Below are 27,739 nucleotides of genomic sequence, written 5' to 3'. Positions count from 1 at the left end.
GCAAGATCGATGTAAAAGTGACGCTTTTCGCGGGGAAACTGGAGACCCCCAGCCTAACCTCGTTTCTAACAACCTAAGAACTATTTCCAAATCGATTCTTCGAGGTTGCGTCTCAGACAAGTTCACGACTCGACTGAGCGCCTCGTCTCTTTACTCGAACCATCGCTCTGACGGACATTTAACCCTTTTCGCCCGGACAAACCAGCAATCGTCATTTTGTAGCAACATAAAAAGTAAACAAGTCATCCCTTTTCGTTTTTGCGGAAAACGATAATTTGGAGTGAAAATAACCCCATTAATTAAGCTTGCCGCTGCTCGCTTAACAGCCGCGTTTCTTGATTTTGCAACCGTGAAGGCATTTAAATATAAGCGGGAGGCTAAAAACAGATCTGAATAACTTTTGAGATTGCCCCAGGGGCAAACTGCTCCCGTGGTGCAACTTCGTTCCTTGAAAGTTAAAATAAAGGAAGGGGAGGGGAAACATTTGCACAAATTGTCTCAATACTAGCCCACAAAGCGGAATATAGCTAGCAATTAACTATAAAACTTAAGTAAAGTACCCATCGCGCGCTCTTTTTCCTGCCTTTAATAAGTGTCTCACTTTTCGTTACACTCACTTTTCGTTACGATCCTATTTCTTATAATGCAAACTTGCTCTGCCGTGACATATGAAGGTTTGCTGCAAAAATCGTCCATATGAGGCCAGTGGACTCCCCCATCGATTTTGTTCGACCAACAAATCTCGAGGTGGGCAAAAGAGCATGGATACGCAAACCCAAAACTTGTGGGAGTTTCCTCTTCAGGCTGTTGAACCCATTCGGAAAGTGCGATCCTTTGAGCTTAAAAGCCCGCGAATGTGCGGCGCCGCGACAGAGCGACGCGGCGCGTAGTTAGACCCAGACTTGAACGTCAGATCCGCCATCGCCCCAATGCCTCGACACCTCGACTTTGGGCGGACTGGTTGCTGGAAATGGTGTCAAGCGAAAATCGAGGTGCCACTCGTTGTCTTTTATCGCCATAACGAACGGCCAAGTCGAGCGAGAGAACCCCAAAAGTGAATCGCCTGCTCCACTTATTCCAAGGATAACGATCGCGCGGACGGGAACTTCGACAGAAGAAGATATCCTTCTATTGTACGATGCCATGAATTTCGACAGCTAGGGATGGAATGGGTCGTGCTGTAGGGAAATATCGAGGACAGAGACTGGTGGGAATGCGGATTCGCGGATGAAAATGGCGCCTGACTTATTTGTATTATGCGAACTTTCAAAGATTGCAATTCCCAACTAGTTTTCGGAATAATACGGACGTCGTAGATATTCATATCCGTTCGTAAGGACGAATCACGTTGTTGTTGCAGAAGGATCAAATAGATTCAGATAGACCTATGTATCCCACGTCGCAAAGCTTCGTGACAATTCCTTTTTAGTTACGCAGATTATTTTATACGTAAACAAAATTTCAAACTTCCCTGAATATCAGGAATAGCTTTCAGACGTTATGTAGGCTTTGATGGTACTATATTAATTTTAAGAAAATTTCATTTCAGTGGCGTACTGCTAATGCTTATATTGTTGGCCCCCTATCCTGGTCAGAGTACATGTACAGGTCAAGGTACTCTAGGGGAGGAGCTCTTGTTAAAATTAAGAAACTTGATAGAGATTCGCGTCAAGTACATTTAAGCATGAAACTGGCAACTTCGAGTGATCGATTATGATGTTACCACGATTATTCATCATTGTCTATGCACTACTTAGATGCAACCAATTTTTGGGCTGCATGGAATAATTTCAAGCAACATGCTCCTGCAATCGGTCAAAATGATGTCGGTATAATCGTGTAACAATCGAATGGCAATTAACAGCATTGAATTAAATACCGTGGTTCTGCTGGATAATTGGTACATAAAGGTACGTCCATTATCCGATTTACGCAGATCGCATAATGTATTTTTTAAACGCGAATGTTCATCCAATCCCGAAGTTTCCCATAACATATTTCACGTATCCCTTGAATTACTTTCCTCACAGACGACGTTCAACATGAACACAGTACATTTTCTACTTTCCCCCTGAACAAGAAACTAAAAACGTTATAATTTGGTACTAATTGTACGCAATTAGTTTGATAGCGCTATATCAGGGTATAATATTAAGTATTAAGGGAAAATTTGAGAGATCGTCAAAGACACCCTCGGGAAGTACTTCCAAGAGGCTTTAAACAATTCACACAATCTTGCATTCTCAAAGCCTTTAAAAGTGTAACACCTACCCGGTACAGAAGTCACGTTCCGATTCAGCCGTCGACCGGAACTTAGCCTCTACTGGTACATTTTCCACCGAGTAACTTTCGTTTCCTAGTAAAGTCTCCCATGGGTTCTTCATCTCCATGAATTCTCAATAACGTCTTCTCGCAAGGTTTCCATATTAAGTATTTCCACGCTTCACGCCAAAGGGACTGCAGTCGTGACCGATCGAATGGGTAACCATCCAAGCACCGTTGAATGTATAGTATACGTAATATACTCGTATAAAAAAAATAAACATTTTAATAAGAAAGAAGTAGATATTTGTAGATCGAAAGAAAATACAATTTCCATTTACAAGGTACACAGATATTTATACATGTCTTTTAAATATCTATGACATATGTTGTATAGGCATGTACATAAAATAGATTTATATATTTGCAAAAAACATTAATTTTGCAAAGCAATAGACGACATACGTTTGGTATACCTATTGATCTAATTTATACGTATAATATACGGATATTGTACTTCGTGCGGTGCCTGGGCATCAGTCGCTGCTTTCTACAACTACACTCCCACACACTATGCGTGGTGCGTGATCTTTGATGTGCATGAATCGCGATGCATGGTGCATCGATGTATCCAAATTCGCCGTTCCAACGAACTGAACGTGTGTTATGTGTGGTTCGTGACTCCCAATTACCATTTTATAATTTCTGTACGTCTGAAAGAATTGTTCCTCTTTCTCTTTAACGACACACTGTCAACTCTCTTATTCTTTTCTTCTGTATTCGTGAGATCCCACGAGCAGGAGTAATCATTCATTGTTTCCACAAATTGAATAGTCGTTTCTTTGTTCCACTCCATATTGTATGCAGTCTGTACCACAAATACTCGACGATTAAACTGAACTAGACGACACCCCACCGAGGGGATATTTACTCAGAAAATCATATATTTTAATCTTCGAAATCACTTGGAAATCTGCCAGAAACCGCAAGCAAAAATCATTGGAAATCGTTGGAAATCACCGAAACATTGTCACAATTTTAAGGCCAAATGTCACTTGTCACCAAAACGCATTGTCGTTTATCATGTGAAATCAAAGGCAATTGGCTCTCATTGTCAGAGATAAAAATGCTTTCCACTGATTTCCAAGTGAATTGTCCCCAGCACACCACGCACTACGCACCGAGAACAACGCACCACGAACCACTAACCACGAATCATCCATCTACACAACGCCTCACAGCGTAAAGCGATATGAAATTGGCTTCTGAAAGAACTCATCCATGAAACTTTTCTTCGAATAGAACGTATCGAATCGTTTGAATGTTTACCGCGTGAACGTGATGGACCTAAGAAAGGTCCTGACCCAAAAGAAACTTCATTTTGTACAAAAATCGAATTTTGACGGGTGTCAGGACCTTTATTAAGGCCTCTACGTTCACGGTGATAGTTTTAAACAATTCGATACATCAAGTCCGGAAAAAAGTTTCATAAACCGTTGACCCTCTCAGATGTCACTTTCATATCACCTTAAGAAAGGCAAAGGCTTCTTTGAGCATGCTTTAAATTATCCGTCGAGATGGTACTAATGCGAAGGTACCAAAATTGAACGCATCATCCGTTCACCCTATCACCACACAATGCACATCACGCATCGGGAATTATGCCCCGCGTATGTAGAGGCCTTAAAACGCAAATTCCTTGAAATTGCAAAATCAGTCCATGAAAAGTAAAAAAGAATTACCCGATTCGAGTTTAGAAGATTAAGACCGGAACTTCTATTTTGCACCGGGAGATCGGAAGTGGTAAAACGATCTCGTAAGCGCTGTTACACGCCCGTGCCCGTTTATACGACTCTACACGTAGATAGGATCGCGATAACGAATACAGGTGGAAAGCGGCAATAAAGACGGTTACGTTTCGCGAAACGGTATTCTCTTCAGCTTCCCCCTCGGCGCGAATCTTAACTTGTTCCCACGGTGTCAGGATTCGTTTACAAAGAGGCTTTAATCGACTTTTATTGCGTACACTGATTCTACCGTGCAGTAAACGGATATGTAATTTATTCGTTTGACGAGTACTATATAATTGTTATATTTTGGAGTAAGGATTTATGAGAAGGTATTTTTGGCCTTGCCTTGACATGATTTAGAGACTCCGTCATCTCGACCAATTAGCTGTGTGGTTGTGTCAGCAGTGGTATTATTGTTAGAACTTCAATAGTACATTTCCAGTTAGTGTGCTGGTCTGAAGAAAGGCAGTCGTTTCATCGGCACTTTGTGTAGAAAGCAACTTTGCTCTTCATGTTTGCAATTATCAGTGCCTGAACTTTTGACACGTGGCCTTCGTCATGCCATGTTTCGTACATAGAGTGGATGAAGAGAAGACGGGAATATATTCAGATGATAGTTTGGAGCATTACAAGAAAAATTACATACAATATATACACAGCTATTACTCTCAATAGCGTCAAGGATGCACCTGTTTAAATTTTGTATGGAATAATAATGAATGATACATGTTTTGCGTTCCTAGAAATTGCCGTACAAAATCTAAAACAGCGCTGTAATAATGTTGTATGAAAATATTGTAAATATTGTTCATTATATTGACGATCACGGTTCAGCACTTGAGCATTTGTACTGATCGTGACACGGTTACGATTCATTATTATTCCATGTATTTCCAAAACATTTAAACAGCTACATTATCGGCACTATTGATGACAGCTATGATCATATGCAATTTTTCTTAATCATCCAAGTAATCGACTCCCGAACTAATTTCTTGTCCTTCTGACTCGCCGTATGTAGCTTGGGGTAAAAATTTGTTGTAGGGATAGAAAAGACGACTCAAGACAATTAATAATATCACTTTGTATACAATCGAGAAAGGTGGCACATTCAGCCCTCTAGTAACAAAATTAATTCGTACCGTGTTGTATCGAAATCGTGTTAAGCGGAACTTGGAAATACTTGTACTATATGAGAGTTGTCAATATTTATTAAGTTGTATTTTTGGAAACCATGTTATAACAATATCGTGTTATAGGATGGTTGTCGCAATTTTTGCACCGTGTTATATCGAAACCGTGTTACAAGAGGAGGATTGAGTGTATTAACGTTAACTCTAACTCTTCCCTTGAAATGCCCGCAGCTGATAACGATCACAAGCTGGTTTGTGATATACGTTATATGACCATATGATTTCGTTTCTACCGTATCAGCATTGAAACGGTATATCCGCAATGTGGGTTAAAATCGGTTTTCTGATATCATTGCGTATGTAAAACAGAAACGACCGCGTTATCAATTCGGTCCACATGGTTTACGCTCAATCGCTGTTTTTCACATGAACAACCAAGGCATGGTATTCATAGGGTGATCTTACATAGACGGCAAAATGGGGGAAAAGGGGGATGAACGGAAGAAATCTGAGCAAAAGCGAAAAAGTCTACCCAATGTGCAAATACGCGTATACTGTGAAGTTCAGCGACATGAGTAATGGCAAGCAGTTTTGCCTGCAATCGACAAATAGCAGCACTATCGCAATTTTAGACCGTACCATACATCAACCTGCAGGGGGGAGCGATAGTAAATCGATCAGAGTACTTCATGAAAACGATACCTGTTAATTATACCCTCAACTTCGTGAAAAAATAAGTACACACAATCCAAATTATCGGAAAAAGAACTCAAACTTAAACTTGGCAGAATTAAAATTAGGAAACAAATCTTACGATCAAATTCCAAGCGGAAGTACGCACAAAACAAAGTCAGTAAACCAGTGATTAACACCACCATAGACATAATTTCCACAAAACATCATCGACATGAAAAAAAATGCAAAACATCCATTCTTTCATAAAGATCCATTTTAAAAAAACCTACGACGTTTGTTCACCCGAAAATTCATCCATTCGTCACAAGAGAAAGTAAAAGGTATTTACGTTTGCTCTAAAAATGTCATCAATATTTACTAACCTCAAAATCATCCATTTATCGTGATGCAGAGGAAACCGCACTTATGGCCGAAGTTTCACTACGTTTGTTGGAGGTCACAGCACGACGCGTTAAGGCGTCTAAAATGAAAATTAATTAGAACTGCGGCGAAAATGACGCACGAGATAAAGCGTAGTTCTGATTGGTTTCTCATCCTCGACGCACTAACGCGCCGCGCTCTATGCGACATCTTATGTGCTTAGTAGGACCTCCGACCCTCCTATGGCGCCTCTTGCGGCAATTCCATGAAACTCGAGAGCACCACGAAATTACACTGGTGGTTCACCGTCTATGCGCTAATGAAGGAAAGGAACGCTGGCTGAAGGCGATGATGAACACGTTGAGTAAGCGAACACTTTGAATATAATATCGTACATTTTGTAAATATTTAGCAGACATTTGAAATATTTACATGTGTTTTCATAATATTTTTCTACCAGATATACAAAACATTTCGTTTCATTTTAATACAAGTATTTTTTAAATATTATCTGCCGAACACATTATAACGTTTTAAAAATATTACAATGATTTTTTGGTATCAAATGAAGTGACCGACAATAGTCGTGAATTAAAAAATGTATTCCTATTACGTATATAAGTTAAAAAATATAATTTCTGTATACGTGTATAAATTACTGAAACTAAATATGTCATTAAGATTTTCAAGAAAAATTTCAAATATCTTCGAATGAAATATCCGAGAAATTATATTAAATCTTAAAAATCTGTCGCTTGAGATACTCAGCAAAGAAATATTTAGAAATTATTCTATGCTACTAGGGTAGTTACCGTTTAAATTTCCCTAAATTCGGCGGATTAGAATCGAGGTTACAATATTCCATATACAATATGCAAAAGGGCCACCACTAAAATGATGGATCACACCTACCGCGGTGTAGGTACCTTGTAAATTGGAGGAACACTTTTACCAGCGTGGCCGCGACTTTCGGACTTGGCCCGGCGTCGCGCCAGGAAGGGATCGATGCCTCGCAGATGGTCCGCAGGTCCTGCAATCGTAACTGCATCGCGCCAATGTAATTTCATTCGGTAATAAAGCACCGGTACCCAGCGATACTTCATTTCGTCGCGCCGCGTCGCGCCGCAGTAACTCGGTAGCGCGCAAGCGCGATAAATCAGAAGAGCGCCGGTAAGCTGCCGCCCAGAGAAATCCCCGCGGTTGGTGGGACGCGATCCCGCCGGGCATCGGTTCCCCGCACTTTTTCCTGACGGCCGAGATATATCTCCCAATTTCCGAATCGTGTCTTCTTCGAGGTCTGATCTTTCCACGAGATAGCCGCCAGGGTCCAACTACTCGGGCCGAATAATAGAAATCGGCCGCACATTTTCGATATCTTCTCGTCTGACGTGCTCTGCAGCTTCCTGCGAGAAATGGCTCCTTCGCACATCTTCTGGAGCTGTTCATCCCCACTTAAAATGAAACCCGTCGAGAAATTTAATCGACATCGGTAAAGAAAATCCCTCCGAATGCCTACGTTACCGGTGTTGGTGTTTATGTTGACTGCTTTGTCGAATTGTATTGGGTATTGTACTAAATGGCATAGTTGTTGATCTTAATCCAGTCTCGCATATTGATTTGACCTGTCAATATAAGTATGAGCATCGATAACGTTGACAGAAGAATATTTCTAACCCATCGGCGATTAAATTTCTCAAGTAGTTTCACTTCACCTAATCGGGTTATCTCGGTTCACTCTGGAGCAATTCTAAGCATTATTAAAAAACACTGATGGAATTAATGACATTAATGATTTAGTTGTTGACCTTAATCCAGTCTGTCATATTGATTTGATCTGACACGGATGTTCAGTGGAATGCATTTCAATGTGCGGTAGATACCCTATATTCAGATGTTCGTATGTAATGAACATGGGTATGTACCGGTACAGATGGCTACACAGATTTCTATGCATTGCTAGCATGTCACTGGATAGTTCAGTGGTTCTTAATCGGTGCTTTGAGGGTTACTAGTGGTCCGTAAACTGCTACAGGTGCTTCGTCTGCTCTTTTGCATGTATATTTTTGCATATTTTTGTTCTCGGTTATATTCCACCCTGGCGCACTCATTTGATAAATATCTTTTTCAGGAAAATCAACGAAACCGAAAGCAAGTAATTGCGAGACCACTAGCGAATAAAACTTCGCTACGAGACGTCGGTGGTGGCAAGTTTTAATTAATTGTCCACCAGTCAGGTGCCCCCTCGTTAGTCGTTGTTCGTTCATGCCCCAGCGGGAGTTTGTTTATCACTTGTTTGTTAGTTAGGCACGCACGTCCGATCGTTAAACGGGAAAGACGAAACCGAGGATGGATTCGAATCAGAGATGAGAACATGGTCCGTGCTGAAGTTGCAAGGTTCGTTAGAGTTCATATTAAAGACCGGAAGACTAGGTAACGAATTGCTGGTAATAACTTTGGAATACGGACGTGGTTATGTCGAAATGAAATAATGAGTTGAAACGATAAGTGAAGAAAAAAATACATCTGCATCCTAAGCCTACCTTGCTACCTCATTAATATAGTCAGTCGTTGTGTAGTAACGACTATTGATAATTATTCCTTATTTCACGTTTGTCTTTACACACGGAATTAAATAATAGAAATATTGTACGCATTTAAGTAATTTTTAAAGCACCCTATATTGTCACAATTTCGAGATGCGTTGACTTTTACATTCCGCGGAACGTTCAAAATAATTTCCGTATGGTATTTTTACTTAAGATGTTTCTATTTCAAGTAAACAGTGCTCGTATTTACAATAGTAACGTACACAAAAAAACAACCCTTATCAGAAGCTGAATTCGAGAACGTAAGAATTGCATGCCATGGAAGTTCTTTGCAAATACAAAATAGTTTCTACTGAATGACTGGATACTAATCCTAATTTTCATTCGTCAAAAATATGGAAGAAAAATATGTATGTAATACAGCTATTTTACATGCGTCTGTAAGAGCTCGCAATTTTAAATCTTACGAACACCGATGAGTGAGACAATGTGTAATGTGCGATGAGCCGCGATATTCGTCGATTGCCGAAAAAAAGCCAGTATCGAGCCCAATTATTAGAGAAATTAATTGTAACGCAGCCATTCGATTAAATTAACACTTCCTCCTCGCAATCGCGATACTCTTTTTAATGCATTTAATTAACAACAATTTAATGCGTGTATATTTCCGCGTCCAAATCGGAAAGCGTACATATCGGATACGCTTAATTAGACTTAATTATGGATTGTTAATTAGTGGTCTGTTAAATATCGTTTTCGATGGAACTTCAGTAAATCGGTACAATAAATGTAGATTGACAAGAAATTCATAGCGATCCGTGGAATAACTAATTCTTCCTGAATTATAATTAATAATCCGAGAAATGTGAAATGTCCTCATTGTGTAGCCTTTCGTGAATAAATCATAGTCATTCAATTTCATTTTAAATATGATATTCTGGCACGAGGTAGCCAGCAGAAAGACATTGGTCTAATCGTAACTGAAAAACACTAGGGACTATTCACTCGGAAATCAATGAAAACGATTTCCATCTTTGAGAACCGATTGCCTTTGATGTCATATAATAAACAACAATGAGATTCGGTAATAGGTAACGTTAGACTTTAAAATTGTGAGAATGCATCAGTGATTTCCAACTTCAAGTGAGTTTCAATGATTTTCGCCTGCAATTTCTAGCATTAAAATCCATAATTTCCTTTGAGAACCGATTGCCTTTGATGTCATATAATAAACAACAATGAGATTCGGTAACAGGTAACGTTAGACTTTAAAATTGTGAGAATGCATCAGTGATTTCCAACTTCAAGTGAGTTTCAATGATTTTCGCTTGCAATTTCCAGCATTAAAATCCATAATTTCCTGAATGAATAACCCCTCGGAAAAATAAGTAGGTAACCAGCAACCTTTCACTTGCACCTCGCCAATTCCTCGCAACTTCAACCTCACTTTCTACAGAGGAGGAAATTCAATGCTATGTCAATTGTCATTTAGACATACGTACATTTCCCGTACGTTGTGCATATATGTAAACGTGTATATATGCGTGTATGGAGTACGTACAATTCTACTAACTAGGGCACATCACCTCCAGATGCGATCATACACGTTCTTCGGAATTAGAACACGATGAAACTTTACAATGAGTGTTGTTACAATGAGGTTCGTGCTCGAGCATGTCTGATTGAAATACCTTCGGTGCAGGATGAATTGGAATTCCTTGCGAAACCAGAAAATTATTCTAATCGCTCTGCTCATACATTCGTTTTCCCTCCCTGTAGATAGTTAATACGTAACTTTTGTCCTCAAAATCCCCGAAAGCCTTACGATTACGAAACGTGAATACAATGTAAACAAAATCGTTTATTTCATTGCTAATTACAGAATTACAGCATAAAACCTCCATTTTTAAACCAGCTAGGATAAAACACAAATTGAACATTTACTTTTCCTATCTGCACATTTTCGCTTCTGGCTACATTTTCTGTTATCGGACTGGAATACACCGAGAAAAGAATTTCATTGAACCAAAGAAACATTTCTTTGAATAGTACAAAAGTAATATTTGGTTAATTCAAAAAGTAATTATTTGGCTGGAATAAATTGCACTCAACGTTTCTTCGGAATTATAACAAATTATTTGAGTTTATTTGAGTGAAATAATTATTCTTTTAATTAATATATTTCTTTGGTACTATTCAAAGATATAGTTCTTTGGTTCAATTACTTTTTTTCCCAGGATAGATTACCAGATCGTGCATAATCTAACAGGCACAGTACTTTAATGGACTCCAATCCGGAACCATCCACATCGCTGGTCCCACACGTCATTGAGTCCACCAGATACGCATTCAACACATTTAGTCTGTTCATTAGTGGACCGTTGTTGGAATCGCTTTCGCATTCCTTTGACATTCCCGTTAAACGTCGTTTTACCCACGTCCGATCCGTATCCGTTCCGTTGAATCCGTCGAAAACGGTAGAATGTTTTCTAATGGAAACGTTTCTACATTCCTGTACCCATGCCGCCCGATCAGGATCCGTTCAGTCTTCGGTGTTTCCGATATCGTTGGCGACGATATTTTCACTGATGGAACGGCACTGACAGGACTCGGTGATGGACGAAAAGGTATTAATAGTCGCACCCTGATATGGAACAGAATTGATAGGGATTGGATATAGCGTAAATCGACCATAACAGCGTTTACCACCAAAGTGGGGACGATGACTTCAACCGATAGATGGTACTAACATCGAATTCGATGGGAGGTGATTAAAATACACTTTCTCACTTCAGTCGATTCGAAAATATGTTCGCATTTGTTGCTCCCACGAGGCGCTGCAAATCGCGAGAGTGGTGAACACCCTTAAAAAATATTATAGCCTCAAATTGATCATATTACAATTTTGACACGTGTAACTAATAATTTAGCCACTGACTGTAAAAACTGAAATGGAAAAATGAAATATGTTTTATTTATAACTCTACTTATTTTATGTCTTTTAAATTTACTTCGTGTTTAAAGTCAATTTAGAATGCCATATTTTTATTGATTGGTTAGTAATCATGACTGCGTTTTGGCAGGGTCCTATAGCTGGTTCTTTACGACTGCGCGATAGCACATCTTATCTTCTTTACGTCACGTTTGGATTGATTTGATCTTTTCCATCGACTTCAGCATCCTCTTAACTCTTTAATTACGACACGCCACTATGTGGCTTCCGCCTGGCCAATTTTTTTTTACGAAACACCACAGTAGTGGCCCCATTCATTCCCATGTATTCATAGTGACAAATAAATATTATATTCATATAAAATATTAACACTCCGCGGCCGAGCTATCCGTACAGATAGTACATCTCCACGTTCGACTTCGCCGTAGTTAAAGGGTTAAATGATCGAGCTCTAAAAACCCATACGCAACGTCTTCTGCCTACAAGTTCTCGTTCCACTTCCAGAAATGTGTTCCCGCGGTATGCTAAGCGAAGCGGTCCCGGCAAGCAGAACTTTCTCAAGTCTGCCTCAAATTCGTTGCCAAAAGTAGACCGTCCCACGGGAGCCCTTAAGCTCGAAAATGAGACATCTTTCGTCCAAGGGATGTGCACGAGACGGTAAATAGACGGCAGTAAGTGTTCCGCGGATCCCACACAGGGATAAGCGAGGAGACGAAACTTGGGCGATTCTGCCAGAAAAGAGCAAAGGCCGTTTACGAGAGAACCCAAAACGCCCGCGACTGGTTCGCTCGAGAAAAATTAATCTCTCAAATACGTCGGGACTTGTTAGGAGTTGAATAACCGACTGGCACCCCAACGAGAGAGCTGCTAGCAAGGTCTCGCTGACAGCGACAAGCCTGGACTTAGGTATAAAAAAGTGAGCTGGCGCGAGGAAACGCCTGAGCTTTCCATTTCGAATGTGGAACAGGGAAATACGCGAGACGCGGGAAGAACGTTCCTTTTTTGTCGTGCTCGCGCACCCGTGCACAAATACAGCAAAGGCGCCTTTTCGTTCTAAATATTCCGCAAGAGAATCTAGACATTTATCGCGGGTTACATCTGCAGGGGCTCGAGGACGTTTCCGTGAACCTCGAGCTGCTTACTAAAAAGTCAAAATTACAGAGGGCGACGGAGCTCGTGCATGTGGAATTCACGCCAAGCTCCAGTTGCTCGCTGTAAGGTATTAAAAAGGCAGCGCCCTGCGCTTGCTTTGCCGGATGTGCGCCTCCAGAACTCTATTCATTTGCGGGTCGAGTTCTGGCGCGAGGCATCATCCGACCATTCGCTCTCGCTTGCTGAGGGAACCTTGGGTGAACCTGACGACGGATTTATGTATATCAGAAACGATGAGGTGCACTCCAACGGATCGATAGGTTCAACCACTGGGGGCTGGAGTGCCGGTTCTCTATGAAATAGATTACCTGGGCGGTTTCGGATCAAACGCGTGTTGGGTTTAACTGAAAAAGTGCCTTTAAGAACTTGATTTAATTTATGGATCAACCCCCTGAATGACGTCTTTGCGTTTCACGTTAGGTCATTAATGTACCGAATGTTCATTTTATCTAGATAGACGTTTGTGCGCTAATCTCAGTGGCGGATTTATGTATATCACGGATCATGAGGTGCACTTCAATCGATCGATAGATCCAACCATTGGTGGCTGGCGTGCCCGCTCTCTACGAAAAAGATTAGCTGAGCGGTTTCGGATCTAACGCGTGATAGGGCTAACGAGAAAAGAGCTTTCAGGAACTTGAATTGGACTTTATAGATCTACTCTTCCAACGAAGTTGTTGCAATTTACATTGAGCCCCTAGAATACCGAGTGTTTATTTTATCTAAAGGAACGTTGATGCACTAATCCCAGTGGCGGATTTATGTATATCACGGATCATGAGATGCACTCAAACCGATTGATAGATTCAGCCATTGGTGGTTAAAGTGCCCGCTCTCTATGAAAAAGATTACCTGGGCGGTTTCGAATCAAACGCGTGATAGAGCTAACGGGAAAAGAGCTTTTAGGAACTTGAATTGGACTTTATAGATTACTCTTCCAATGAAATCATTGCAATGTACATTGGGCCACTGATATATGTAATGCTCCTTTTGTCTAAACGAGTGTTGGTGCGATAATGCCAATAAACACGAAGTCGTGGAGTACACGTTTAGAAGTGGTGTAACGTGTTTCGTATATTCTAACGCCCATCCTTTCAATGTCAAATGTGGAATAAACTAAATTCGTAACTATGTGACGAAAGCTAGAGTCTGGAAGTAAAGAAATCGTTTACCATATTTTGAATTAACGTAGAGACGCTACGTTAAGATAGATGGTTCTTTCTTACTAGACAGAAACGCATCGAGAACCTCAAATACGAAATCAACGTTTGTTATATGGTAAGCGTAAGTATATTTAACGTAGAGGAAATAACCGTACGTGATTAACGTTTATTTGTACACCTACGGTATATCTTCACGACATTTACGTGTCCAAAACGTGGATTCCACTATTTTGTATTTATTGGGATTGAATTGATTGAATTGATATTACAGTTTTGTAAGGATACTCACGTAGCCGCAGACTAATGCTTTCTCCCTTTCTATTTACAACCCGTTCTTCAAGAATTGTGAAAACTTACCTGAAACAGAAGAAGAGAATAAACGTTAATAAATATGCAATACTGCAACAACGATTTAAGTCGATGTTATGAACTACACGTCTTAAACGGTGTGTCTTTATAGTACTCTCGTCAAATCTTGGAATCAAGAATTATGAAATTTATGAAGGGTCGAGTGATTCCGATGTCGCAGTTTTATTGAAAACTGGTAATCACACTTTAATGAGTTTACAAAAGCTGTGTCCCCCAACTGTTGACACTGCCGTTCAACTGCCCTAGAATAAACCACATAACTCTGAACGAAACGAATTCGCACATGTAAATAAACGTAGGCCGCAGCCGCAAGCAAACATCGTCAAACCAATTAAACGGAGTGATACGCACGTGTCAACAAACAGGAACAGTGCAACCGCAAACATTAATCGCTGCGTTAAGCAACGAATCAACGTCCAAAACTGACCTACGTTGATAATAATTGAAAACCGTTCCTCTGGGAACGACATTGCGGTTGGGGGCATTTCACGAAAAGCGCATCTCATGGACTAGTCCTGAATTAAGGGCATTAGAGACATTAGGGATCCATTAACCCTTTTAAGCCCTTTCGACGTAAGGACGAATTTCATGAATACGTTCGTACAATATTGGACGTTCATTCGCCTTTTGTAGTCAAAGGATTAAACAAGGGAATAAACAACGAATAGTTTCTTAACCCTGAAACTACTGACAATTTATGTATATCTATTTCTCCGGAATCGGTTAAATGACCGATTCACAAATAAGAGTTATAAGCATATATCACAAATCTCTGTGATCATAAAATGAGTAAGATAACGTATCAAATCTACAATATTTTTATTTTTACCGTTGTAAAAAGACGTGAATTTTGTCACGAAACTCTACCGAGTTTATTGATTTAAGTCGTTCGCGTGCCAAAGTGATTAACTCTACTTTTAGAATTGGTTTTAATTTTAGTGCTTGACTGAAGCTTTGCTTTTTATATTTATCAATTTCAGGGTCTACCTTAAGGCATCTATATTCACGTGGTAATATTTGAAACGAATTGGTACACTCAATTCGGAGAATTCTTTCATGAACGATTTGACCTCTCGGATATACATAGGTTGATTGTTTGATATTACCTTAAAATTACAGAAGCCTATTAGAAGGAGTTAGGTTAGTCACCCTTGAAAAAGCAACAAAACGTGAAGAATACGTGTAAATCAAACTTTAAAACCCGGTCATTCGATCAGGTTGATAGATTTACTTTTTCACTGCTGGTCCCGAAACGGAAAGTAAAAAGGAAAAGCCAATTGTTTTTGTCCCTTGAAATTGTTTATTCTATTTCGCAGGACTAGTGCCTCAGAGTACGCTTCTCTTGGAGAGATAATAGAGAGGGGTTTGCAGTGTACGTGTTTATTTGGAACGGGGTAGAGGACTGAAAGTGTTGACTCAGGGTAAGAGACTTACGATGTTCCTCCAGAGACTCTATAACGTATTCATCTCTCCATTCAGTCATTCAAGTTGAGATCATGTCTTTCCTCCAACCTAACATCTTTCATACTGATAATGAGTAATACGTTCTTTTTTTTTCCTGTTGCATATACCGCTCGCCAGAGTCTGCAACATCTAAACGTCAAAATTGTGCCTATCCGATTACAACACACATTCGTTATCGCAATGAAAGGAAACTATATCTCGATAATTACAAGTATCTTCCAACCAAAGTTTAATCACTGTTTCTTCACATTATACGAAACTACATATGTTAGTTTCTGCAACATCTAAACATCAAAATTGGGCCTATCCGATGACAACACACATTCCTTATCGCAATGAAAGGAAACTATATCTCGATAATTACAAGTATCTTCCAACCAAAGGTTAATCACTGTTTCTTCACGTTATCCGAAACTACATATGTTAGTCTCTAATTTTTCTTTGTTTTTGTATGTTGAGATTTTTTGGCGAGCAGTGTATTATTAAATATTTATGTCTACAGTATAACGTATAATTGTTTTTAGTTATTATTATAACAAAAATAGACAGGAAGAAATAGTATTTTTCTGGGAATATGATTCATATTCAGGACTTGATATTTATTGAAGATCCTTACATGAAGGATCATATACTTGAATGATTAACAATAGACATTTATCGAAATTGTGCATATGAGTTTTTACCGAATCATTGATCTTTAGTAGCACATACATTAATAATCTGGCGAATAACCGCCTCCAAAGATGTTTCCATGTTCAATAATCAATTTCTGTATAAAAATTGACCCAGTTAAAACCGAGAAGCTAAATCTTGTAATGTTACCGAAATATCTGCGTAAGTTGATAAACAGGGCATGTATCTTTATCTTTCTGAACACTATGGATTCAAGTGAAATGAGTTCCGGTAATTTAAAGATGACATTATTTCTTAAACTCGCAAGCAAAATATTGCGCATTATTCTCTTCTTGAAATCGCCTCGATTAACACTAACCGTTTTAAATAACAAATACGTAGTTCAATTTGAGGAAACGTAGATGACTTTAATAAGTATGGGAAAAGTTACCGCGGAATTGAAATTTATCTTGAATTAAATTTGACTTCTATCATTTCTCAAATTTTGCTCCAGACATTTCAGGGTAAATTCAAATCCAAATCAGATTATCGGATGTTCTGATTTAAGTTGATCACCGCGTGTTCAGTTTCTAGGATAATGAAGTAGATGAGCTTAATTTACATCACTGATCAGCGGCAGTAATGAGACTATAATGAGTGAATCTCCAGCAACAGGTATTAATCTACAGGTGATCAACAATGTAGGTACAGATTTTCATTTACTCCGGAAAAACGTTTTCAATTTTCAAAGCTACATGTTATCAGTTTCCCATCAACATTGCTATAACATGTAAATCAAAAGGCTACATACTTTCCACATAAGAAATCTAGACATAAAATGTTCAATGTATAACCCTTTTGAATTCCTCTATACTTCTTCCCTCTCTCAATTCTTCAGAGTTCCATAATGTCTCCGAATAATTTTTAGTAACGTAGTTAGATATATTACATTTCCCCTTTTGTCCTCCCCCCACTAATTCATTCAAATCTCTCAGCTCCACTTCTGCTTTTAAAATCCCCCTCTCTTTCTTTCTAGCTGATGGGTGTTCTCGTTCCTCGTGAACAGTCACCCTTTTTCAAGCCATTCCCGACTTGAATAGATCCGCCCAAACGAATTCGCTTTTTCTTCTTCCTAGTTGCATGGCGTAGTAAAGATCTTTACGCCTTTAGCGTTCTATGGTTCGAAAAAGAACATTCTCTAAGGCTATCCTTAACACGGGACGACTACAAGGATGTCACCCCCTTGATTTTGAAATCACTTCAGAACCTACAAGGGACACCTTAGAGAGGAATTGAAATAAATTACGATGTCAACTTACAATTTTCTTATCACAATAGGAAGCCGTCGCATACATGTTACTATCTTTTAGATAATAATGAATATTAAGCAAAGGTCTCCGTGCGGCTTTCAAGTTTCCTAGAGCATTCATCGACGGAGTGATGAAAACCCGGAAGGACTTAAAAAATACATTTTTTGCATCTTGACAATTCTAATTACAAACAAGTAGCGCTGGCCAAGATCACATTAGCTCATCCAGTCCGTCCTAAGCCATCGGAAATGTTAGAATATCGATCAGCACCTGATCGGATTATTTATTCACAGCCCTATTTCAGTTTAGATGGCACTCGGCTAATTCTCCAAAATTTGTCACATAAGTTCCCTGTCCCACGCATATTTCTTGTAATTCCCGCACTTACTGCCCACATGCCCCATATCACATGTTTAATCTAGTGATTGAATCGAGTATTTTAACTCGTTAAACTCGAGTCAAGCACGTATTCGAGTCATCTCGAGTTATTCTTATTGTAACTCGACTTATTAGTACAAACGAATGCGAGTTACGAGTGTAAGAGCGAGACTGAGTTACTCGTATCGAGATACCAATCGTGCCTTATTTGTTTATTCGAACAATCGTAATTCGAATCGTTTTATTCTTCAACTTTCCATTTACTCTACTTGTGCTAAATGTATGCAGCACCGAGTTATCAACTCGAGTCCAAACTCTAGATGACAATGCTTTCGAATTCCAATAACTCGAGTTGGTAAAATATTTGAATTCGAGTAACTCGAGTTGGGTGAGGTATTCGAATTCGAGTAACTCGAGTTGGTAAAATATTTGAATTCGAGTAACTCGAGTTGGTAAAATATTCGAATTCGAGTAACTTGAGCTGATAAAGTATTCGACTCGTCACATAACTGACTCGAACCATGAAATTAAAATTTGGTTTCCTTATAATTCAACCTCCATACCGTACATCACCGAGTACACCCAAGTAGACCGGTTAACAGCGCAAGATCTAAGTTGATTCAGGTAGAAGTAGAAACTCGAAGAACGTCGAGGTCGGTTTAGGTGATTAACGGACAATGGCTTTGTTTTGGCTTTCATCATAGAGCTGCCGTGTTTAACCTCACTTTCCGCGGGAGGAGGACGCGCCAGCTGGCGCATAATGGTAACCACTCGCGAAAGCGACGAACTTCTCCGACGTGCTGGTAAAAAGCTCAAGCGCCGCCAGATTTACCTAATGAAACTTCCGGATGTGCGTATTGCCGCAAGACGGCTCCCGGCGAATTAATCCCAGTAGACCGGCATTTTTGTGCCATTAGAGATTTTCTCGCGAGCCCGAGAACCCCGGGGCACGCCAAATGATCTAGGCTTCAATGCGTGAAGAGCTCTCTGCAGAATTTCTTCCATCTTCGTTAACGAGTCCCGGGACTCGGTTCTATGCGAACTCTCGCCTTCGGAACTTCTCTCACCCTTCTGGGCTCGATAAAAGAAATCCCACCAGTTCCTGCGTCCATAACGTCGAACGTTCGATAACTCTTTATTTTCTAAACGCTATGCTGCTAAGAATATTCATAAAATTCCTGCACTTAGTATACGTTACGGTAAAATTGTAAATTTGATGTCTCAAAAGTTAATCAACATATATTTAATATACATTTCTAGATACGTTAACAATTTTATAACGTTGTATACTGTACAGATTACCTTACATACTGTATTAAATGTCACAGAAATGTTTAAACGGGTCCAAATGTGATATTTTAATATCGGTTGTTATCAAATGATTATTGATTTTATCGATCGTTTTATTAAGGAGGAAAATTGACTTTCTTAAAGACCAAAACTAGGATAGTACCATCTTTTTGTGAGATGACATGCAGGACCACTTTGCCCATTGAAATTGACAGCGTTTCAGGGCAGGGACGCTAAATTATTGATATTTTATTATTATTTAGGTAGCGGAATGTCATCTCAGATTTTTTTTTTTACTTTTGTCCGAACATTTGACCATCTTACTCGTTTGGTTGCGCAGGACGAAAACGACATACAATGTAGTGTATGCCACTGGTAGTACGTAACATGACGGTATTTAGTGTCAAACCATAGCGCTAAAAACGCATAACCTTTATTTTTTCCCGAGGCGGCTGACAGTCGAACATTAAAAAACATGACTGCGTACATGCGGCATCGTAGCCATTCGTGTTTCAATGTCGTTCGACGGTGACCATTTGGAAGTCGATTCTTTTGCGTTTCAGCGCGCCGCATCCTGAACGCAGTACCGTTTCCGGAGTACGCCATAAAACGTCAATAGAGTTTTCCCGAAAAATGCAAAAGCACGTAACAAGGGTGATTCCGAGTTTTGCCTCGACGACTAAATTTCTTCCTGGTCTAGGAAAGAGGACTGGGTAAGCTTCTAATAACGGTTCAAACGTAATATCCCACTGAACACACTATGTTACAGTTAGATAATTCTGGATGATATAGAACGAATGTTATTAAAAAGATACATTAATATCATGTAGCGGCACCGAGGTGTCGACTCGAGTCCAAACTCGAGATGGCAGTGCTTTCGAATTCGAATAATTAGAGTTGGTAAAATATTCGAATTCGAGTAACTCGAGTTGGTAAAGTATTCAACTCGTCATGTCACTGGCTTCAACCATGAAATTGAAATTTGGTTTCCCTATAATTCAACCTCATAATTCATCCTGAACGTAGTACCGTTTCCAGAGTACACCATAAAACGTCAATAGAGTTTTCCCGAAAAATGCAAAAGCACGTAACAAGGGTGATTCCGAGTTTTGCCTCGACGACTAAATTTCTTCCTGGTCCAGGAAAAAGGACTGGGTAAGCCAAAACTTCTAATAACGGTTCAACCGTAATATCCCATTGAACACACTATGTTACAGTTGCATAATTCTGGATGATATAGAACGAATGTTATTAAAAGGATACATTAATATCATGTAGCGGCACCGAGGTGTCGACTCGAGTCCAAACTCGAGATGGCAGTGCTTTCGAATTCGAATAACTTGAGTTGGTAAAATATTCGAATTCGATTAACTCGAGTTGGTAAACTATTCGACTCGTCATATCACTGGCTTCAACCATGAAATCGAAATTTAGTTTCCTTCCAGATTCCCTTCAGATTCCACGATTTTCCCCGCAGATTCTCTCTCTTCATCGAATCGTATTCGAGCTCATCTCCGTTCCTGTTATATTCATTTCTCGTGCATTCTTCATAGGTGGGAAAAGGATGTCGTAGATTTCCGGACGCGAAGCATCCACGCTGCGCGTAACTCAGCGCCATTCCTCTTGGAAAACCGCGAGCATTATTTATAACCAGTTTTCAACGGTTAATCCGCGTGGCCGGCGTGCCAGCCATTGAATGGGAGGCCGGTAGTACTCGACCTTACGGTTTATTTCGGCCGCCGCAACACGGCCACTCTCTCGCTCGACATAAACCACCGTCGCGAAGCGCGTCCCCATATCATGCTAATTTATGACCGCTTGCTATCCTCGTCGACTGCATACCAACTCTCCCACTTCCCCTTGAAAAAGAGCAAGGAAGTGCAACCATTTTTCAATTATAAATTTCTCTGCAGGAAAGGAAACGTGCAGTTGCCCTATTGTTAACCCTTTGGGTACTAATATCATGCTAATTCATGACCGCTTGCTATCCTCGTCGACTGCGTACCAACTCTCTTACTTCCCCTTGAGAGAGAGCAAACAAGTGCGACCATTTTTCAATTATAAATTTCTCTGCAGAAAAGGAAACGTGCACTTGCCCCATTGTTGACCCTTTGGCTACTAATACAGACTAATTTACGACCGCTTGCTGTCCTCGTCAACTGCGCACCAACTCTCCCACTTCCCCTTGAAAGAGAGCAAGGAAGTACAACCACTTGACAATTATAAATTTCTCTGCAGAAAAGGAAACGTACAGTTGCTTCATTGTTAACCCTTTGGCTACTAATATCATACTAATTTATGACCTCAACCCGGGATTTATCAGGTCCGAATCCAGAAAATCGCATGCCCCATCGCATTAATAATTACGCAGATTTGATTCGATCTCGATCAATACTTAAATTCTGATTTACTGGGTTTGGACCCTGTAAATCCCGAATTTCGAGTACAATGGAAACGTAGTCATTGTTCACTGTCGTATGTTCGCTTTGCCCCATACGCGGTCGTGCTCAGATGTGTACCCGACTTAAGAACGTTTTCGATTTCAAGAAACCCTTCCTTCCTCGGGTGAATAACCGTGTTTTATTTTAATAAATATCAATTTCTGCCTGATGGCCGCTTCTACATGAAATACATTTACGCCTAAGATTAAGTCTATTTGCAACTCGCAATCAATTGAGGTTTCTCTCTCGCTTGTAAGCTAATTTCTCAGGCGTTTAAAAGCGGCTTAATGACTTCCTAATAAATTCTACATATTCTGAACTAATTGCAAAAGACATTCATTAGCGGTTCCTACTTCAAATGCAGTCTCGACATTCCAAATCACTACAGCTGTGAATGGCCCACTTTGAACACAAACAAAAAAAATTGCTTCTTTCCCATCATCAATTGCATGGCCTGAATAAATTCGAAACTTTATATTGTAAAAATAAAGTATAATCATAAAAATGTCGAGCGAAGTCTGCGCATTAAAATGGTACGTTGCATGTACATAAAGGATAAACAACTTTACATGGAAATATAGTGTGAAATCCTAAATAACTTTCTGGACAATCCAGTAATTCGAATAAGAGAACTTACTTTAGTATGAAAGTATTTTTCATGAAACGTTCCGTACTTTCCATCCTAGAAGTATTAAATGCGCGAAATCGAATTTCGAGAAGCGAATAATAGGAGTAGCAGCGCATGGAGGAATAAACGATTCGCAATTTTATTTATTCCCCAGAAAGTTAATATCGTTCGGTGACATGTGTCCCACGCTTCCCTATCTCGGTCTTCTGTTCGCACCTATTTACATTCTTCAGCGATCGACACGCGCCTGACGGAGGTTCCTCACCAGAGGGTTATTGTTTTTTATTTTCCGCCAGGGATCCATCGAGCAGCAGCAACGTGCACCAATATCGGTGATATCGGAAAATCGAGAAAGTTGCGACGGGAAGTCACCTCGGCAGCACTGCGGAGCCATGTTCGTATATACACCCTACGTGTGAGATTGAGTCAACGAAGAAAAAGAGGAAACCTGGCGGAAAGAGGATAGGAAATGGATAAGAGAATAAATACGGTTTATCACCTTTCCAAGTCATTGTTTCATATAGACCAGTAGTACACGGTCGGTAGCGAAATTATTAGCTACACGTTAGTTAAGGTCGCATCCCATCAGCTGGAAACAGTAATATTGAAATACATAGTGGATGGGTGAACTGTTGATTTTTGTCAGATGAAATAAGTATACCACTGTAATTTAATGCAAGCTTTACATATTGCATGTCACTTTCAAAGGGATTCATGTTTTACACGGTTCTATAACATTCTTTTTACAGTTAGGAGAATCACCCTTGACATTTTTTGTAGCCTGGTTTCTTCTTGGGAATCTTGGAATGCACTTTTTCATCAACTTTCTATTGTTCGTCAGGATGCTACAATGACTATGCCAAATTTATTATGAATACTATGCCGCGAAGAGGTAGTTCTTTTTATATTGGGCTGAGCGAAAATTCTGTATAATCATTTTCAAACGACCATTATTCATAATTGGCGAAATGTTAAATCTAGGAGTTAGGAGAAACTTTTACAAGATTTTCCAAACTACCCATTCGGATAGGAATATCAGAGCATGGTTGCAGTTCTAAATGCATTAAGAGTTCCACCACTTCAGCGAAGTTTAATGCCTTGCACGGGCAAAAAGTATGAACATATTTGTAAACCGATCGGGTCGAACAAATTTTCGTTTTAAAGGTAAAGAACAAGCGCGTGTTTGTATGGAAGAAATTATCGCTAAGTGGTTATTATCATATTAAAAATGCAACACTGTAATTTATTAAAGTTATGTGTGCTCAATTAAAAGTGCTCACAAATTACATTGTTGCAATTCATTGTATGAAAATAATCATTTGTAGAAAATCGCTCTCATGTAAACACGCGTCTATTCTTTATATTAAAATTAGCATTTGATCGACCCGATCGGTTTGGAAACGCATTCGTAACTTTTCTTTGTGTAAGGCAAATCTCTGAAATGTTCTCTTAATATAAAGCCTATAATATAAAGCCTTAATATAAAGACTCTCTTAATATAAAGCCGCAACCGTGCATTTATATCCCCGAGGCAATTGTTTGGCGAACCTTTTAGATGTTTCTCCTAATCACTAGATTGAACATTTCACCAATAAAGAGTGACTTTTTGAAAACTGATTAAAATTGTAGAAACAATCATTGACAAGGAAATAGCGTCTTGTCTATATGAACCGAACGCGATTCATCTGCAATTTCAATGACATCTTCCCGGTGCACTAATTTACAAGGTCTTCTTACAATTAGTGCACGATGGCGCTGAAATCTTGTCAACATGTGTGAAATTGACAGCTAGTAGTCCATCCTTTTATAGTTAAAGATATCTACAACGTGATAGAAAAATAGAACACCCTCATTGTCAAGAATACTTTTACATGGCAGATACAAAATTGATAACCGTAGAGTTCCCGTGACAATATCGGTAATCTAAAATGATTTTCGTCTCGGTGTCGTATTTTTAGCACATCCTGTTATTTAAAGCTCCGTATAGAATCAATATCGAGCTATTGACGGCGTCTGTCAGCTGTTTTTAATCATTTTCCCGTCGGCAGCATCGAGCCCGACACATGACAGGTCCAATTATTGGTAGACTGTTTACGACGTGTTGGCTAAATTACGTTTATTATTCCAATATATCACAAATCATTCGTAGTAGGGATTACCAATTTATTTTACACGCTAAATTATATTCATGCACGTATATTAAAATACTCAATATAATAAAATGAGAAAATGGCACTCTAATTTCCACCATGATGTTCAATATGGGTTAGATAACGACACACATTTCAATGTGTTTCTTGCGCATCATAGTTACTTCACATATTTCATTTAATAATAATCTTACAACTAAGCATTATATCGAAGTCGGGAATAATTTTGTAATGCACAGTAAAGAATTTTGTACATTCTGTATCGAGCAAAGTTCTGCGTGAACCTGCGGCATGTAGATGTTTTATGACCAGGTTAAGTCGAACAGTTTCCTTCCAAAAATGTTTTCTACGCTGAAAAAAGGAACACGGTTTTCTTTTAGTGTTTCAAAAAATTGCCCCACCAGTCCAGCAATTTCAGCTGCGATTCGTAAAACTCTCCCTTTTGCGCCCTGTGCAAACATTTTTTCAAGGAAGGGCGTTTCTGCTTTGAGCCTTTTTAGCATCGTTTTCTATCCCTCCATGGCGACTCTATTTTTTTTTATTTTCCAATCGCTAGCAAAGAATTTACTCATTTTTTTCCAAAATACAGTTCCAACCCCGCAAACTCACGTTTTTTAACCTTTTACCCCAGGGGCTCTTCACTCGGAAATCATTGAAAACGATTTCCTTTGAAAGCCAGTTGCCTTTGATTTCATTTGATAGACAGCAATGCGTCTTGGTGACAAGTGACGTTCGGCCTTAAAATCGTATCAGCGTTTTTGTGATTTCTGGTTTCCAGTGAATTTTGCTTGTGATTTGCAACAGATTTCCACATGATTTCTAGCGTTAAAATACATGATTTCCTGAGTGAATACCCCTTTGTTTTGATCAGTCAGCTCTTAGATTGTCCACAAATATACTTCTTTAACACTATTTCTACCACGACTTTGTGTACACCTATTTCGACCAAAAGGTTTTCATGAGCTGGAGGAAAATGATACCGCTAAATAAATTTCACAATTGTTATACGAAAACTCAAAACATTAATTCAGAAAAAATTATTAAACTGAAAATAATTTCAAGTTAAAATTTTAAAAAGTGTCTTTTGACACCTCTGGTAGAAATAGTGCTTTCTCGCCACAATCTGTCATTACTCCGCAAATGTCTTATAACATGTACAGTGAACCAAACTGTGTCGTGATTTGTTGTCTATATACAAATTGCATGATGTTCGTTATATTCAGTTAACTATTTATTTCACGTCAACCATAACAAACTGCGTAATATTAAGTTGGCACGCAGTGTTGTTCACCAGAAGTATTCGCGAGTAATAACTGTCATGAAAAAGTAGATTGACAATCCTCATTGAGTTGTAATGGACACTTTTACCTTCGCATACGAGACAGTTTTTACATGATGACCGATATTTATGCATCTAAGAATCATTAGTTGTAATCAACGTGTTAACACGGAACTCGTAAAAGTAACTGCAATATATATTAAACTTGAGCAAAAGTGCAAGTAACAATAAGGCAATTTCCATTTTAACTTGAGATGTATGACGAAGTTAGGTTTATCGGGTGAAGTTATTCATTTTTAAAATTATTTATTAAAATGTTATATGCAGCTTACCAAATGTCTTCTAAAAATGTTTATCATTTTTATTTAATGAGTTCTGTGTTTTTACTCCTTAGTGCAGAAAAATTATTAATAACATTTTTTGTATTTTGTACACAGTATCTGATTTTAGTCGTACTGTAAGCGTTTTATTTGATGAAGACCTTTTTACACCTGGTAAAAGCGCTTTCGATGTGTCCACATATTTACCTGGGTTTATGAGCACACCATTTGCGTAATTAGTCCAAACAGTCATTACGAGTTTCGACCATATATGTAGGTACTTTGGCTTTGCACTCTAGGGAAAGGGAAGGTTCCAAATGGATTGCATTTTGGTTGCTAATCAAAATGATACGCGTTATATGTTTGTGTGACATGGTTACATGTAATCGTTTCTCATCCGTGTACGGGGTGTAATATTTCGTGTACCGCGTTGTGCTCATTTTAGTGCGACCATGACCAGAATGAATGGAAGTATTAAGAACGGTTTATATATAAAGCACCGACGAAAAAGTATGTAAAACCAGTTTAGCACATGCAACGCGGAACTTTCGCTACGCGGCTACATAAACTTCTGTTATTAAAAATTTCGATGATAGGAAGAATAAATAATTCATGAGATATGTAATATGTAGTTTGTGAGCATACCTTAGAAATATATACCAGAACGTGTAATTATTGATTACGTTCCATTAACAATTATTTACGGTTTATTGCTAACCAAGATAGTATCCTAGGTGCACTGATAAAAATGCCCATGTAAATTAACATACTCACTCCTTGGTTATTTTGATCCCACGATAAATTGCAGTAAAATTACATTGACTCTGTAATATGACATTTAGCATCTGAGTTAAATTATAAAAAATTATGATGTATTTACGAGAGTCAAGTAAAAATGCACCAATACGGTAAATATACAATGTTAGGTGTATTTATACATTATCTAGTTTGTAATTCTTTCATTTTTCGTTTTTCTATGGGAAATTTAAGTTATGAAATGTTTAAAAATGTATGTAAATTTCCATCGATTTTTATCAGCGTACCTCCCCGGTTCTGTTGGTTGACATACGTTATAGCACATCGAAAAATAACGAACACGTATATTTCATACGTACTAACTCGCGAGTTTTTTAGGTAAAAATCGCCCTCAGGGTCGAAGGGATCGAAACAGCTTTTTTAAATTTTCTAGTAAACGGAACTGAATATGAAACATTGATGAAACCGTTGGTAGAAACTGAATAAATTGTGGTCCGGGAGAAAAATAGTATTCCGTTCAGGAGAAAACGTGAAAAAACTGTTTCCGGGGATTAACATTGTGGGTAGTTTTTACCCCTCAAATTCGTAAAGTAACGCGTGTAATATAATACGTGACTCTTATTTTTCGATGTACTACAACATATGTCAAAAGCAGCAAAATCTGTAAGGAACGCGTGGAATATTTTC

The 27,739-nt window shown here is 38.9% G+C and overlaps 1 protein-coding gene across 6 annotated transcripts in view; it reads right to left on the bottom strand.

The window, feature by feature from the left end:
- Positions 1 to 27,739, bottom strand: part of LOC105696114 (glutamate receptor ionotropic, kainate 2) — a 332,137-nt gene that overhangs the window by 264,042 nt on the left and 40,356 nt on the right. For 4 of the 6 annotated variants that reach the window (XM_023433910.1, XM_012418302.2, XM_012418305.2 and 1 more), the window contains exon 1: positions 6,244 to 6,269. The exons of 1 other annotated variant lie outside the window; for it this stretch is intronic. In XM_023433910.1, coding sequence (XP_023289678.1) covers positions 6,244 to 6,254 — 11 coding nt within the window. In that variant the 5' untranslated portion in view covers positions 6,255 to 6,269. Of the gene's footprint in view, positions 1 to 6,243; positions 6,270 to 14,344; positions 14,413 to 27,739 lie in introns of those variants that run through there. One more of the 6 variants, XM_012418304.2, reaches the window with a different exon arrangement.

Source organism: Orussus abietinus, unplaced genomic scaffold (genome assembly GCF_000612105.2).
Source record: "Orussus abietinus isolate OABI.00-Male unplaced genomic scaffold, Oabi_2.0 scaffold51, whole genome shotgun sequence".
Classification (NCBI taxonomy): domain Eukaryota; kingdom Metazoa; phylum Arthropoda; class Insecta; order Hymenoptera; family Orussidae; genus Orussus; species Orussus abietinus.
Note: the sequence above shows the minus strand (reverse complement) of the source record. Positions and strands in the feature narration are given on the sequence as shown.